General features: G+C 41.1%; 2 protein-coding genes across 3 annotated transcripts in view; one reads left to right on the top strand and one right to left on the bottom strand.

The window, feature by feature from the left end:
- The window catches only part of LOC137660219 (aldehyde dehydrogenase X, mitochondrial-like), a 56,724-nt gene extending 56,506 nt beyond the window's left edge, over positions 1–218 (top strand). The window contains exon 13 of the mRNA XM_068394935.1: positions 145–218. The gene's annotated coding sequence lies outside the window, so the exon portion shown is untranslated. The remainder of the gene's footprint in view (positions 1–144) is intronic.
- Positions 219–632: 414 nt separating this feature from the next.
- LOC137660217 (exocyst complex component 3-like) overlaps positions 633–13,027 on the bottom strand; it is a 59,365-nt gene continuing 46,970 nt past the window's right edge. For both annotated transcript variants that reach the window (XM_068394934.1, XM_068394933.1), the window contains exons 15-16: positions 6,928–7,079; positions 633–1,211 (exon numbers count right to left, since the gene is read on the bottom strand). In XM_068394934.1, coding sequence (XP_068251035.1) covers positions 1,031–1,211; positions 6,928–7,079 — 333 coding nt within the window. In that variant the 3' untranslated portion in view covers positions 633–1,030. The remainder of the gene's footprint in view (positions 1,212–6,927; positions 7,080–13,027) is intronic.

Here is a 13,027-nt window from a genome sequence, read left to right as displayed (position 1 = left end):
TTTCAACCCAGAACTGTGCAATCAGTACAGGTAGAATGATATGTAGTAATGTGGACTCTATGATAGTTTAATGAGGACACCAGGATGGTGTTAAAATATAATAGTTTTATTTAATTTTTTTGATAATGTTTTCTGTCATTACAGGTTACATCCAAACTATGACCTCATCAAGATGCTGGGTATTGTTGAATTTTTTTTAATAAAGTATATTCATGTAATATGTGTCTCTTTTAAGTACCCTGTTTGATAGATCTTTGCCAATCTAATTCTCTACTATCTAATATGGTAGGAGAGCTATATTATGAAATATGCATCGACTAAGGCATTGGATATTTAGCCATAAAAACAACTATTTACCAGTTGCTCATTTTTCCAATTTGTTTTGGTATTCATAGACTTGTCCAACAGGAGAACCAATTAAACCTGTGTGTAACATTAATAATGCATATTACAGTATCTAAGGAGTATCATATATCTTTATAAGACTATTTGGTTGATATTTAACCTATACATCAACATGGAACTAAACAAAATCTGTACAGTACTCTACTTTCCGTTATGAGTGGAAAGCATCACCTACTTAAATTTTCAATTTGGTGGTTAATCAATCAACTGGTAAGTAAAGCCACCTGTAATATATGAACATATATTTTTTGACCACTGATAATTCTTTCCTAACCATTTATACTTTCTTTCCTGGCTGCATGAAATGAACAAGATTATATACAATATTCTGGTATTTTGTAAACAAACTTAGGTGCATTGATATCAAATGGATGTGCTGGTTAAACAAGTAAATTTCTTTTAGTATGATATCCACTGCCTGAAGGAAAAAATTAGCAAAAATCATTTAGTTACTGCAACATGCTTAATTAAATATAATAATGAAATGATTTTTTTTTTTGAAATGCTAGTATGATAATTTAACTAATAGATTTGTAAAATAACTCGACAATTACTGTATATCAATATTAGAAAAGTCTGTATAATTAAAGTAAAACTACTGACGAAGTAGATAAAAAGAAAGTTTCTAAGTAAACAAGGAAGTAGATATATGTATATGAGAAAAAATGCTTTTAGGAGCAGGTCCCGTTCGTTGCGTTCTCATCTCTTCCATGATTTCTGCCACTCGTTGCCGTACTTCCAGTCGACCCAAGTCTCCTCTCAACAAAAGCAATGCAGTTAAGTGGTCACTTGTCATGTCAGGGTACCTGTAAGACAATAAATAAAAAAAAATACACTGCTATCCAAACATTTTGGAGAAAAGGTTTGCTTGAATTTTCCTATATATTATACTGATGATTAAAAGAATAATTCTTTAAATCCTGCCAGAGGTTTATGAGACTTCCTACCAAAAGCTCCCTAAATGGCGTCGCCTATAAAATAAAAAATTTCCTGTTGTCCCTCCCTTCGATAGCCACAACCTCCCTAGTTACTATTGTGCCTACATGGCTGCTATGCGTCACAATGGTTGATGCATGGCTACGCCATTTTAGTCTACTCGTCAAATGCAAATTAGTAGGTTGGTTGTAATACTATTGAGTCCAGATTTTGTTTTATTTTCAAGTGTTCGTACAGTATTAATTTGATCATGGATGTCTTCTACAGATTTATATGCATTTGCGTAGTAGATTAAGCAAGTTGTTGCTAGAGGATATGGATCCTCATTTGTATTGTCTCGTGTCAGGGGCACCAACGTGACTTACAGAGTATATTATTACTATTATTAGTAGTAGTAACTAAGCTACAACCCTAGTTTGAGAAGCAGGATGCTATAAACCCAAGGGCTTCAACAAGGAAAACTAGCCCCCTGAGGAAAGGAAATAAACTAAAAAGCAATGAGCAATTAAAAAAATATTTTAAGAACAGTAACAATATTAAAATGTCTTTCATATATATATGAACTAAAAGTAAAATACAAAACTAAAGAGAAATAATATAGGATTGTGTGCCTTATTGTACCCTAAAGCAAGAGAACTCTACCCTAAGACAGTGGAACTATAGTGCAGTACTTAACCCCTTGAGCAAAGAGGAATTATTTGGTAATCTCGGTGTTGTCAGGTGTTTGAGGAAACAGGAGAATGTGTAAAGAATAGGCCAGACTATTCTGTGTATGTGTAGGCAATGGTGGGAGGATTCCCTGTAACCAAACAGACTTGTTTAAAATCCCGGGATACCATACACTTGGTTCCTAGGAGAAGCAATTCCAATCCACCTCTTAAGACCAGAAAATCAAGTGATAGGGCTAGCTTTCTGTCATAGACGTAAGGCTAAAATAATAAATAAACTGATGGCTTTACCTTATAATCCATCCTCCCCCTTGAAAGGAAGATGAAGAAAAACACTAATACCTTAAACCTAAAATAGAATAGTAACTCTCTATCGTAGTTTACCAGCATCAAGGTCCAATTCACTGACATGGTTCAAACACTGCACTCAAAGGAAAAAGTCAAAAAGAAGAAATTTCCAGATATTTTACTTTCATCCTATACAGACATCACAGCCTCTATTTAGATGATTGATGCTTTTGATCTGCGAGAGAGCTAGGCACGCAACAACACCTGACCTGCTCCCAAAGGTCCTTAAAAAAAAATACTTATCGAGTGACTTGTAGGTGCATTCCTGGAACTAGTGGGCTGTGAAAGTCGTCTGGCATTTCCAAACTCGAGGCTTCATGGCTTGACCCACTGACATGTTCTTCCTAATGGCACATGGCACCTACTCCTCTCACCTTGGGGACACAAACCTGTGCCATTTCCTATGACTCACTTGTTGCCTGGTTTTGTGCCTTGTTAATTGTTTCTACGCTAGAAGGAGATAGTGTTTTAGGAGCGGATCTTTTTGATCCTGCTAGAACCAATGAAGAGGTTCTGTAGTCATGGTCTGAAGGGTTCTATCTACTTCAGGTAGCGTCTCTTGCCCTCACAGGGCAAGGAAGTAAATCGTCCAGATTGTTTGTTGATTCCCCAAGTGAGGAGATGGAGAAATATTTAATTCTCTTACCAGTTACGGCCAGATTCTGAATAGCCACCAACTCCGAGACAAAGGAAGCAACACCTTTCTTCACACCTCAGAATAAATAAGTAGATACAATAAGCCTTGCAACTCTCCCCCTCTCTTCATACAAGCCAGGGCCAATAAGAAGAACCCTCTTAAAAGTTAGGTCCTTGTAAGAAACCTGCCTTAAAGATTTGTTGGGGACCCTTTTCAGGGACCTCAGAATACTGGTCACATTCCACGCAGAGGGTCTTGAGTTCTACTCAAAGCTCTTCATGAGCATTCTTAACCCCCAAGACAACGACAGGGCTATAGCTCTTGAGTCTGATGACTTGACCCAAGGCCGAGCAAAAGCCTTTCACTGCTAATACTGGGAGGAGTTTCTCTCTAAGAAGAAACACAATGAAGCCTGCAATCAGTTACATGAGGCTGAAAAGAGAGAAGTTACTCCTTGTACTGCTCTAATCACAAAAAATAGCCCATTTTGCATAGTAGACTGCCATGAAGGACTTTATAAGGTATCCATACATCAGCGCTGTGCCTCATGAAAAGCCTTTCACTTGGAGGAGATACTAGATATACTCCAACCAAAAAGTAATAGGGACATCACTGAGTTATGGTGCAAGTGCCTGCGAGGCTGACAGAACAAGTTGGGCCAAATGGGTGACGTACTTGTAATGTCTGTCAGAAGCATTAGAAGGCCAAGGTACCATTCTGCTGGAGGTCACTTTTGGGTTTACTAATATTGTCTGATGATGGTTGATCGTTGGGGAACCCCACAAAGTCAAGAAGTTACTCACCATTTGAGGATTAAAGGACTAGAGTACCGTACTCGAATCAGATCACTTGTCCTCGTTGACTTTAGTGTTGGCGATCTCATTTCTTTTGCTGGGAATGAATCTCGCCAACAGCTTAACTGCGTTGTTCAGTGGCCACTTTTGACCCTGTATCGTAGTCACAGAGTTGCTGTGAAAAAGTACCTCCTTTGTTGGTAACTTATGCCACAACAGCAGTGTTATTGTTCATAAAAGGTACCAAGTGGCCTAGTAAGTCCTGCTGGAATAACTCGTATAGTGCCAAGAGAGCTGCTTTCAGTTCCAGAAGGTTGATGTGCAGGCTCTTTCCCCCTTAACCAGCGGCCTGCAATGAATTGGTTCCTTAGATGGATGCCCAAACCTTCTTTTGACGCATTCAAAAAGTTAAGTAGCTCTAATGGTGGACACTCCAAGAGATTCTTGTCCCTTAGCCACCAATCTAGATTGGACCACACATCCTCTTCCACAGGAACTAGCTAATGGGGTGCGATGCTGATTAGTGACCATTGTCTCTTCAGACACCACTGAAGTGACAGATGATGTACACGGCCGTGAGAGACGAGTTTCTCTAATGATGACAGATGGCCCAGTAACTGCTGTCAATGATGTGCTGGTATGTGTTGGTGGCTTCAAAAAAGGCTTGCTATTCTTCCAAGTCTCATGACCTGATCATCAGATGGAAAGAATTCCCCTTGATGTGTCACTAACATCACTAGATATTCCAGCCTCTGCTTAGGTGTGAGGCTGGACTTCAGATTTATAACGATCCCCAGATTGAGGCAAATTAAGAGAGGTTTGTCCTGATGTTGAAAGAGTTACCTCTGAGAGGATGAGAGCATCTCCCAATTGTCCGGGTACATCAGTAGCCGAATCCCGTTGGCATGCGCCCAAGCAGATAAGTGTAAAAAAAGTGAATAATTGGGGGGGGGAAGTCGACAATCCAAAGTACAGAACTTTTGAATTGAAAGAACTTTCGCCCCCAAGATGAAGTGGAGGAATTTTCTAGACAAGTGTTGGACCTAGATCTGAAAATACGAGTATAAAATTGTTCTTCCTGATAGCATTCTCACGGTGCTAGACGTCTCCATCTTGAACACAGTCTCATTCAAGAAGGAGAGATCAATTACCAGTCTCCAGCTTCCAGTCGACTTTTCCACTAAGTCTATTAGATTCGTCGAAGATTAGAGATGCGTCCAGGACCACCTTAGTGGCCCTTTTCCATCACCTTTTGTATTACTTCTGCCTGAAGAATTAGATCTTTCTGTGAATTCCGATGGTATGACAAAAACTTCATTGTCAGTGTCTGAGTGAGGGGAAGATGAGAGCCATTGATTGGGAGGCAGTAGCAGTTTCTTCGGACCTCCACTATCCAGTCCTCGGGCACGTTTTACTGCCGCCTTGCCCTCCGGCTTACTAGGCATTGCCAGCTCATGGCAGTGGCAGGATTGCCTTCATTAAAGGGTTCTAACTCCTCTTCTGTCCTTCCTATTCTGGGCTGGTCAAAATGAAGACAAAAGGGCTGTGCCAAATCTGTGGCTCTTCTAACAGACAGAGATGACTGTGTAGATACTCTAGCTTTCTGAGCCATAAAGGTCTTCTTAAGAGCTGACTTCAAGGGAGTTGTAGCCTTATTCCTTGGAGGTAGTCCTGCTGTTCCAGACTTAAACGTGATGGCATGGAAAAAATGAGAGCCTGGCTGAACTTCTACTTTTTCATCATTCCTATCACTTCTTCAGGTGGAAAAGAGCTGGTCATTGGATAAGTGGGGACTTTCTCAAAGCCCGAGCCTCCTGTTAACTAATTTGTCTAGCTACAGAATCTCTCCGTTTAATGGCCACATTGGTCCACTAGTGAGCAAGGAGGGCGACCATCCTTGCTCCAGACATAACTAGGTCTGTCAACTACTGCTTCTTCTCGCATTCGAATAGATCCTGAAAGGAAGTGAAGGAGGCCACCGTTCCTGACTATCAGTCTAGCCAAGATGTCCCCTGAAGATTGGTCATTGCTGTACCCTTCTTTACTGTATTTGTAGACTGTTGCTGAGAAGAGAGTAGACTGCCAGGATTACTCTGGGATGTAAAGTAGTCTCTGCCTAGAGAGCACTGCTGGGGGTTAAGATTACAAACAGCTCACACTAAGCGAGTTTCTTCAGCCAGACACGTGTACTTATGATGTCAATTACAATCCTGTCCAATTCTGAAAAGAGAAAATGCACGGCAGGTTTTGACCCATGTGGGGTACCAAAAAGCGTCTCGATATTTCTTTTTCTTCCATTCCTCCGTACTCTGATGGGTTCCACCAAGCCGTTAACCTGCCTAAGGACCTACACCTTTAAAAGGGCTGATTTAGACTCAAGATCATTAGCTTTTGCGGGTGCAGGGCCTGTGTCTGGAGCTGCAGTGTAGATTGTATCTAATGACACTTCACCCCTTAGCAAAGAGAGCGAGTCATCTTGACCTAGTATTCTTTTTCAACCAATTTGCACTCAAATTAGCATTAGCATATGAATTCCAGGTGGAATTCATTAAAATAAAATGTGTTGCATATATTACATTACTCTGTCAATTATGACACTGCCAATTGTTAAAATTATGGTTAAATTAAATGATAATAATGCCTATTTTGTGTAAAAACTTGAAACAATTTCAATTGGCTGAAAACCAAGAAACTAATTGTCCATGGAGATTGTTCTCTGACATGGTTTCTTTAAGGCAATGAAGACTTTATCCGTCATTATATGAAATTCCTGAAAAAACAATTTTTTATTGATTTACGACATTTGGGTATTATAGCCTTTTTAGTTAGAATAGGTTCTGCAGCAAGGTGATAAAGGGATGGAAGTGAAGTAGTAGGCTAAAAAGTGGTTATAGTTATGGCAAAGGGATGCAGTAAGTATCATTTAGTAATACCTACAGTGCAATATGACATGTGCACTGAAGAGCATTTTCCTACAGTGGAACATTATGTAGAAAAAAATATTTTACCTTGAAATGAAAATGCTGTACAAACAAAAATTTCTTCCAAAATGTTAGATCTCAAATGGGACATAATTGAACAACTATGTCAGACTGCAATGCTTAATCATCTCGGATAACTAAAAGAATAAATATCTTACCTGCGCAATAACCTGTGGAGCTCAAGACCTAAGAATTCGACATCAGAGACTTTTATCACTTCTGCCAATCCTCGCATAACCTCGCACGGCGAGTCAAACTTGACTAGGTCAGGTGCCACTTGCTCATATACATTGGAAAGTTTTGCAGTCTCCTGAAATGTATACACTGAATTGGTACTAAATTCCTTTTAATTTTTTTTCAAATTGCCTTGTTCCTGTAATGTTTGAGTTGTATTCATTTAGAATTTTCTAATAAAAGTTTCCTTTATATGTCACACTAATATCCCACTGGCATGCATGGCTGTAGTACAATGGCAAGATCAAATTGTAAACTGGTGAAATGATGTCCAGAAGCTGAAGTAAAAAAAATAAAGGCTCAAAACTCAGAGTTGGTTTGGACATTTGGTGAGAAGGGGTAAGGACAAGTTATTTCCGAAACATTTAATATGAAAGTAGCATGAGGAAGACCTGTAAGCAGTGATAGTTAAGGGTTTAACCCAGACTGAGAGTTCATGAAGACAAGAGTACTGTAGAGGACAAAAGACAATAGACAACTCACTTCATGTCTAACCCCAAAAATGATAAGGGTTAAAAAGTGAAAATATTTGTATTAATGATACTCCTATGCTAAGATAAAACTGACCTTAAGTATTAAAAAAAAAAAAACTTGGCAAAATTTGTCCACTAGTGTTATCAAGATTTAAGAAAATATATTTCATTTAAAATATTTAAAAGCATAAATATTTAGGTTATAAAATATTTTAAACATTCCCAGCATTTGATGTCTACTTGATAGCTATAACTCTAATCACACCATATAATTACAAGGAATTTCAATTAAATCAATCAATTTCATTAACAACCTTTCAAGACCTAATATGAAAGATATACAGTACTGTACACTAAAGCTCGAGTAAGCTCCAGGTAACGAACAAGGTAAGTAAGAGAAACCACAGGTAACATGAAAAGTGCTGCAGATGAGAAATGTTATTTTTATTAATAAAATAAATTTTTGAATATACTTACCCGGTGATTATATAAGCTGCAGCTCTGCTGCCCGACAGAAAAACTCTATGTTCAAAATACGCCAGCGATCGCTATGCAGGTAGGGGGTGTACATCAACAGCGCCATCTGTCGAGCAGGTACTCAGTACTCAATGTAAACACAGAACCAATTTTCTCCTCGGTCCACTGGGTCTCTATTGGGGAGGAAGGGAGGGTCCTTTAATATATAATCACCGGGTAAGTATATTCAAAAATTTATTTTATTAATAAAAATAACATTTTTCAATATTAAACTTAGCCGGTGATTATATAAGCTGATTCACACCCAGGGGGGTGGGTAGAGACCAGCATTACTTGTTTACATTATTATGAGCTAAGTATTTTGTATTTCATTTTAGCAGTTATTCAAAATAACAAACATAAAATAAATAAGTACCTGGTAAGGAAGTCGACTTGAACAATTACTCTGCCTTTTTAAGTACGTCTTCCTTACGGAGCCTCGCGATCCTCTTAGGATGCTGAGCGACCCCTAGGATCTGAAGTATCAAGGGTTGCAACCCATACAACAGGACCTCATCAAAACCTCTAATCTAGGCGCTTCTCAAGAAATGACTTTGACCACCCGCCAAATCAAGTAGGATGCGAAAGGCTTCTTAGCCTTCTGGACAACCCAAAAACAATAATAAAACATTTCAAGAGAAAGATTAAAAAGGTTATGGAATTAGGGAATTGTAGTGGTTGAGCCCTCACCCACTACTGCACTCGTTGCTACGAATGGTCCCAGAGTGTAGCAGTTCTCGTAAAGAGACTGGACATTCTTAAGATAAAAAGACGCGAACACTGACTTGCTTTTCCAATAGGTTGCGTCGATTATACTTTGCAGAGATCTATTTTGTTTAAAGGCCACGGAAGTTGCGACAGCTCTACTTCGTGTGTCCTTACCTTCAGCAAAGCTTGGTCTTCCTCATTCAGATGGGAATGAGCTTCTCGTATTAACAGTCTGATAAAATAGGATAAAGCATTCTTTGACATAGGCAAAGATGGTTTCTTAACTGAACACCATAAAGCTTCAGACGGGCCTCGTAAAGGTTTAGTTCGTTTTAAATAGAACTTAAGACCTCTTACAGGACATAAGACTCTTTCTAGTTCATTTCCAACCATACGATAAGTTTGGAATATCGAACGATATTGGCCAAGGCCGAGAAGGCAGCTCGTTTTTGGCTAGAAAACCAAGTTGTAGAACATGTAGCCGTTTCGGATGAGAATCCGATGTTCTTGCTGAAGGCATGAATCTCACTGACTCTTTTAGCTGTGGCTAAGCATACCAGGAAAAGAGTCTTTAAGGTGAGATCTTTCAGGGAGGCTGATTGTAGCGTTTCGAACCTGTCTGACATAAGGAATCTTAGTACCACGTCTAAATTCCAACCAGGTGTAACCAAACGACGCTCCTTCGTGGTCTCAAAAGACTTAAGGAGGTCCTGTAGATCTTTATGTTGGAAAGATCTAAGCCTCTGTGACGGAAGACTGATGCCAACATGCTTCTGTAACCCTTGATAGTGGGAGCTGAAAGAGATCGTTCTTTCCTCAGATATAAGAGGAAGTCAGCTATTTGAGTTACAGGGGTACTGGTCGAGGATACGGATACTGACTTGCACCAGTTTCGGAAGATTTCCCACTTCGATTGGTAGACTCTAAGGGTGGATGTTCTCCTTGCTCTAGCAATCGCTCTGGCTGCCTCCTTCGAAAAGTCTCTAGCTCTCGAGAGTCTTTCGATAGTCTGAAGGCAGTCAGACGAAGAGCGTGGAGGCCTTGGTGTACCTTCTTTACGCGTGGCTGACGTAGAAGGTCCACCCTTAGGGGAAGTGTTCTGGGAACGTCTACTAGCCATCGAAGTACCTCGGTGAACCATTCTCTCGCGGGCCAGAGGGAAGCAACTAGCGTCAACCTTGTCCCTTCGTGAGAGGCGAACTTCTGCAGTACCTTGTTGACAATCTTGAACGGAGGGAATGCATATAGATCTAGGTGTGACCAATCTAGTAGAAAGGCATCTATATGAACTGCTGCTGGGTCCAGGATTGGTGAGCAAAATATTGGGAGCCTCTTGGTCATCGAGGTTGCGAAGAGATCTATGGTTGGCTGGCCCCAGGTGGCCCAAAGTCTCTTGCATACCTCCTTGTGGAGGGTCCATTCTGTTGGAATTATTTGTCCCTTCCGACTGAGACAATCTGCCATGACATTCAAGTTGCCTTGGATGAACCTCGTTACTAGTGATATGTCTAGACCTTTTGACCAGGTGAGGAGGTCCCTTGCGATCTCGTACAACGTCAGAGAGTAGGTCCCTCCTTGCTTGGAGATGTACGCACAACCGACCGGTTGGAAGGTTGTTGGCCAGGAGGAGGAACCACCTCAACTGGCAGACGCGAGTAGGTTACCTCAGCGTCAACAGGGCGCACAACCGACCTGTTGGAAGGTTGTTGGCCAGAAGGTTCTTCTCTGCATTTAAGTCCTCTATCAAGGACGCAAGCTTGGCTGCATGGCTTGCAGCAAAGCCCATTTAGGGTCTACGGGAGCAGGTGTGGCAACAGACGGGGTTAGCGACTGAGGCGGAACCGTTTACCATCCCTGAAAGCCTTGTTATGTGTGACATAATAGTACAGCAAAACTTCAAAGGCTTGACAAAAGCTGAGAAGTTGACCTGTAAACAACTAGGAGCGTCTCCTGGCTAGGCGCCAGGGCGAGTCTACCAGAATTGAGAAGTCTATCTGGGCAGAGGCATGAACTCCCAAGCCAAGAACTTCTCTCGTGTCATATCAGACTCTCGCTCTATAAGCCAGTTTAAAAGAAGGGAAAAACAAAGGCTGTATCCCTAAAAACTCCTCCTGGTGCAAAAACCAGTCGCCTAGCAACTTAACGCTCTCTAGGAGAGCGAGAGAGCACTAGCTTAAAAACAACGGCTTCGAAGTAGCTAGGCCTAGTGTAAGTTCTGACGTTTAGGCGAACGAGGAGCAGCAGTTACAAGATCCGGACGAAGATCCTTAAAAAAAATCATCATGATTTAATTAAAGTCCATAGGAGGCTAAGCAGCATAAGGCTCCTCTCCATCTGACAGAGTCCTCAAGGGAATATCAGTAGGAGGGAGAACAGCAACTTCCTCATCCACAGGAACCTTGTCCGATAAAAGCTAGGTTACCTCAGTGAGTCTCTCACTGGTGCATAAGTAGCAGACCAGAAGGCAACGTCATGTAACTGCTTGACAGTCTGTGAACTGTCAACAACTGAACTGTCAACCACAACAGGTGTGTGAGGACGTACAGTGTCCACTCGAGACTGCTTTGACTGTCTAGACTGAGCAGTCAAAACAACTCTAGAAAGCGGAAGTTGACGCACCGCGTCAAAACAAAACAACTTAGACTGTTGTTGTACCTCGCGAACGTCAACGGAAGATTCCGTGCGTCGCTGAACGTCAACATGCGGCTGGCAGGGTACACTGGAACGCATGGGTGGCGGGACTCTCTTGGAGTGCGGGAGAAGGTCGCCTCAGCGTCCACAGGACGCACAACCGTGGTTGGTTGTAGGCTAGAGGTTGGTGCAGTGTCAACCTTCTCCGCACGAAAGTCCTGCATCAATGACGTTAACTGAGACTGCATGGTCTGCAGCAAAGACCACTAGGGTCTACAGGAGCAGGTGCGGCAACAGACGGTGTGACTGCCTGATGCGGTACCGCTTTGCCTCTCTTAGGAGGTGAGCAGTCGTCGGAAGACTGCAGCGAGTCCGAACTGACCCAGTGGCTACAACTGGGCCGTTGGACTTGCGCGGAAAGGACCGACTTGCGCTTAATAAGCCGCGAGACCTTGGTCCATGGTTTCTTACGAGAAACCTCTTCCGCAGACGAGGAAAATGGGCTCTCTCGTCTTGAGAGTGGGTGGGGCGATCTTGGGTAGATACGCCCGAAACCACAGAGGGAAAACGTCTGTTCGTTGATCAAGGCCTCTTGAACCCATAAGTCGTTCGACATTACTTCTCCCCTGGGCTTGGGAGCTTGCAAGAGGTCCCGGACTAGGTGAACGACAGGCACGAACAGACGAACCCTCGGACGCAACACTGTAACACTTTGCGCATATCACTTTATCGATTTTCTGTTTTGCACTTATTTCACTGAAATCGAAACTTTTACTGATTTCTACCTGAAACACGCAATTCTACCCTTCATTAAAAGGTAGTAATTGCGAAATCAGTCGTATAATGTAAGCTCATTAATACCAGCAAAAAACAGAAAACATATTTTAAGATAAAAAAATCAGTGGCTGGGAAAGAGACTAAACACTAGTTCATATGACTACGTTTTCAATCTCTCACCGCACATAGCCTGGGGACGAGAATAAAAAACTAAAAACGTTTTATCCTTCCTCCCCGTACAGAGACTAGGGATGAGAGCAACTCGAGAAAAACGTTACCCGCTTGAACGGAACGTTTTCTCTCCTCTCTCTCCCTCCGTCTCTATCTCTCTCTCTCTTTCTCTCTTGATTTCGCACCTAAGAGAAGAGCCCAATTATATATCGTCAAAAAAACATGTTATTTGACTAAAGGAAAAAACTGAAAGGTTTTCCAAATAAAAAGTTCCTTTAATTTAGAATTTAAAACATTTAAGCTAAGAAAGAATGAACAAAACGTCAGAATCGATTTACTCTTACTGCAAAGTGAAACCGTGATACACTCTCTCTCTATCGTAACGATAGACCGCATGTTGAACGTCCTGAACGTCAACAACTGCGTAGTCTAAAAAACTAAACGTTAGTTCATCTTTGAAAACAGTACGAAGACTATCAAAGAAATTCTTTCATAAAACATTAAATTTTAAAAAGTTTTAAATTCTTTAAAGGCTAAATACGATATAACGGGCTCAACGTTGATTAACTTCGGTTCCAAGTAAGGACCGCCTACTATCAGGAAAGGTCGCATATAAACAAAACATAAAAATTTATTTTTATATGTTTATAATAAATGGAAAGTTAATCGAAGAGGCCTAATAAGGCGGAGAGATATAAAATATATAGATCTATAACGTGTTAAGCAAAATTACTAAAAACCTAAACAC

Source organism: Palaemon carinicauda, chromosome 20 (assembly GCF_036898095.1).
Source record: "Palaemon carinicauda isolate YSFRI2023 chromosome 20, ASM3689809v2, whole genome shotgun sequence".
Lineage (NCBI taxonomy): Eukaryota > Metazoa > Arthropoda > Malacostraca > Decapoda > Palaemonidae > Palaemon > Palaemon carinicauda.
The sequence above is the reverse complement of the archived record's forward strand: the minus strand, read 5'-3'. Positions and strand labels throughout refer to the sequence as shown.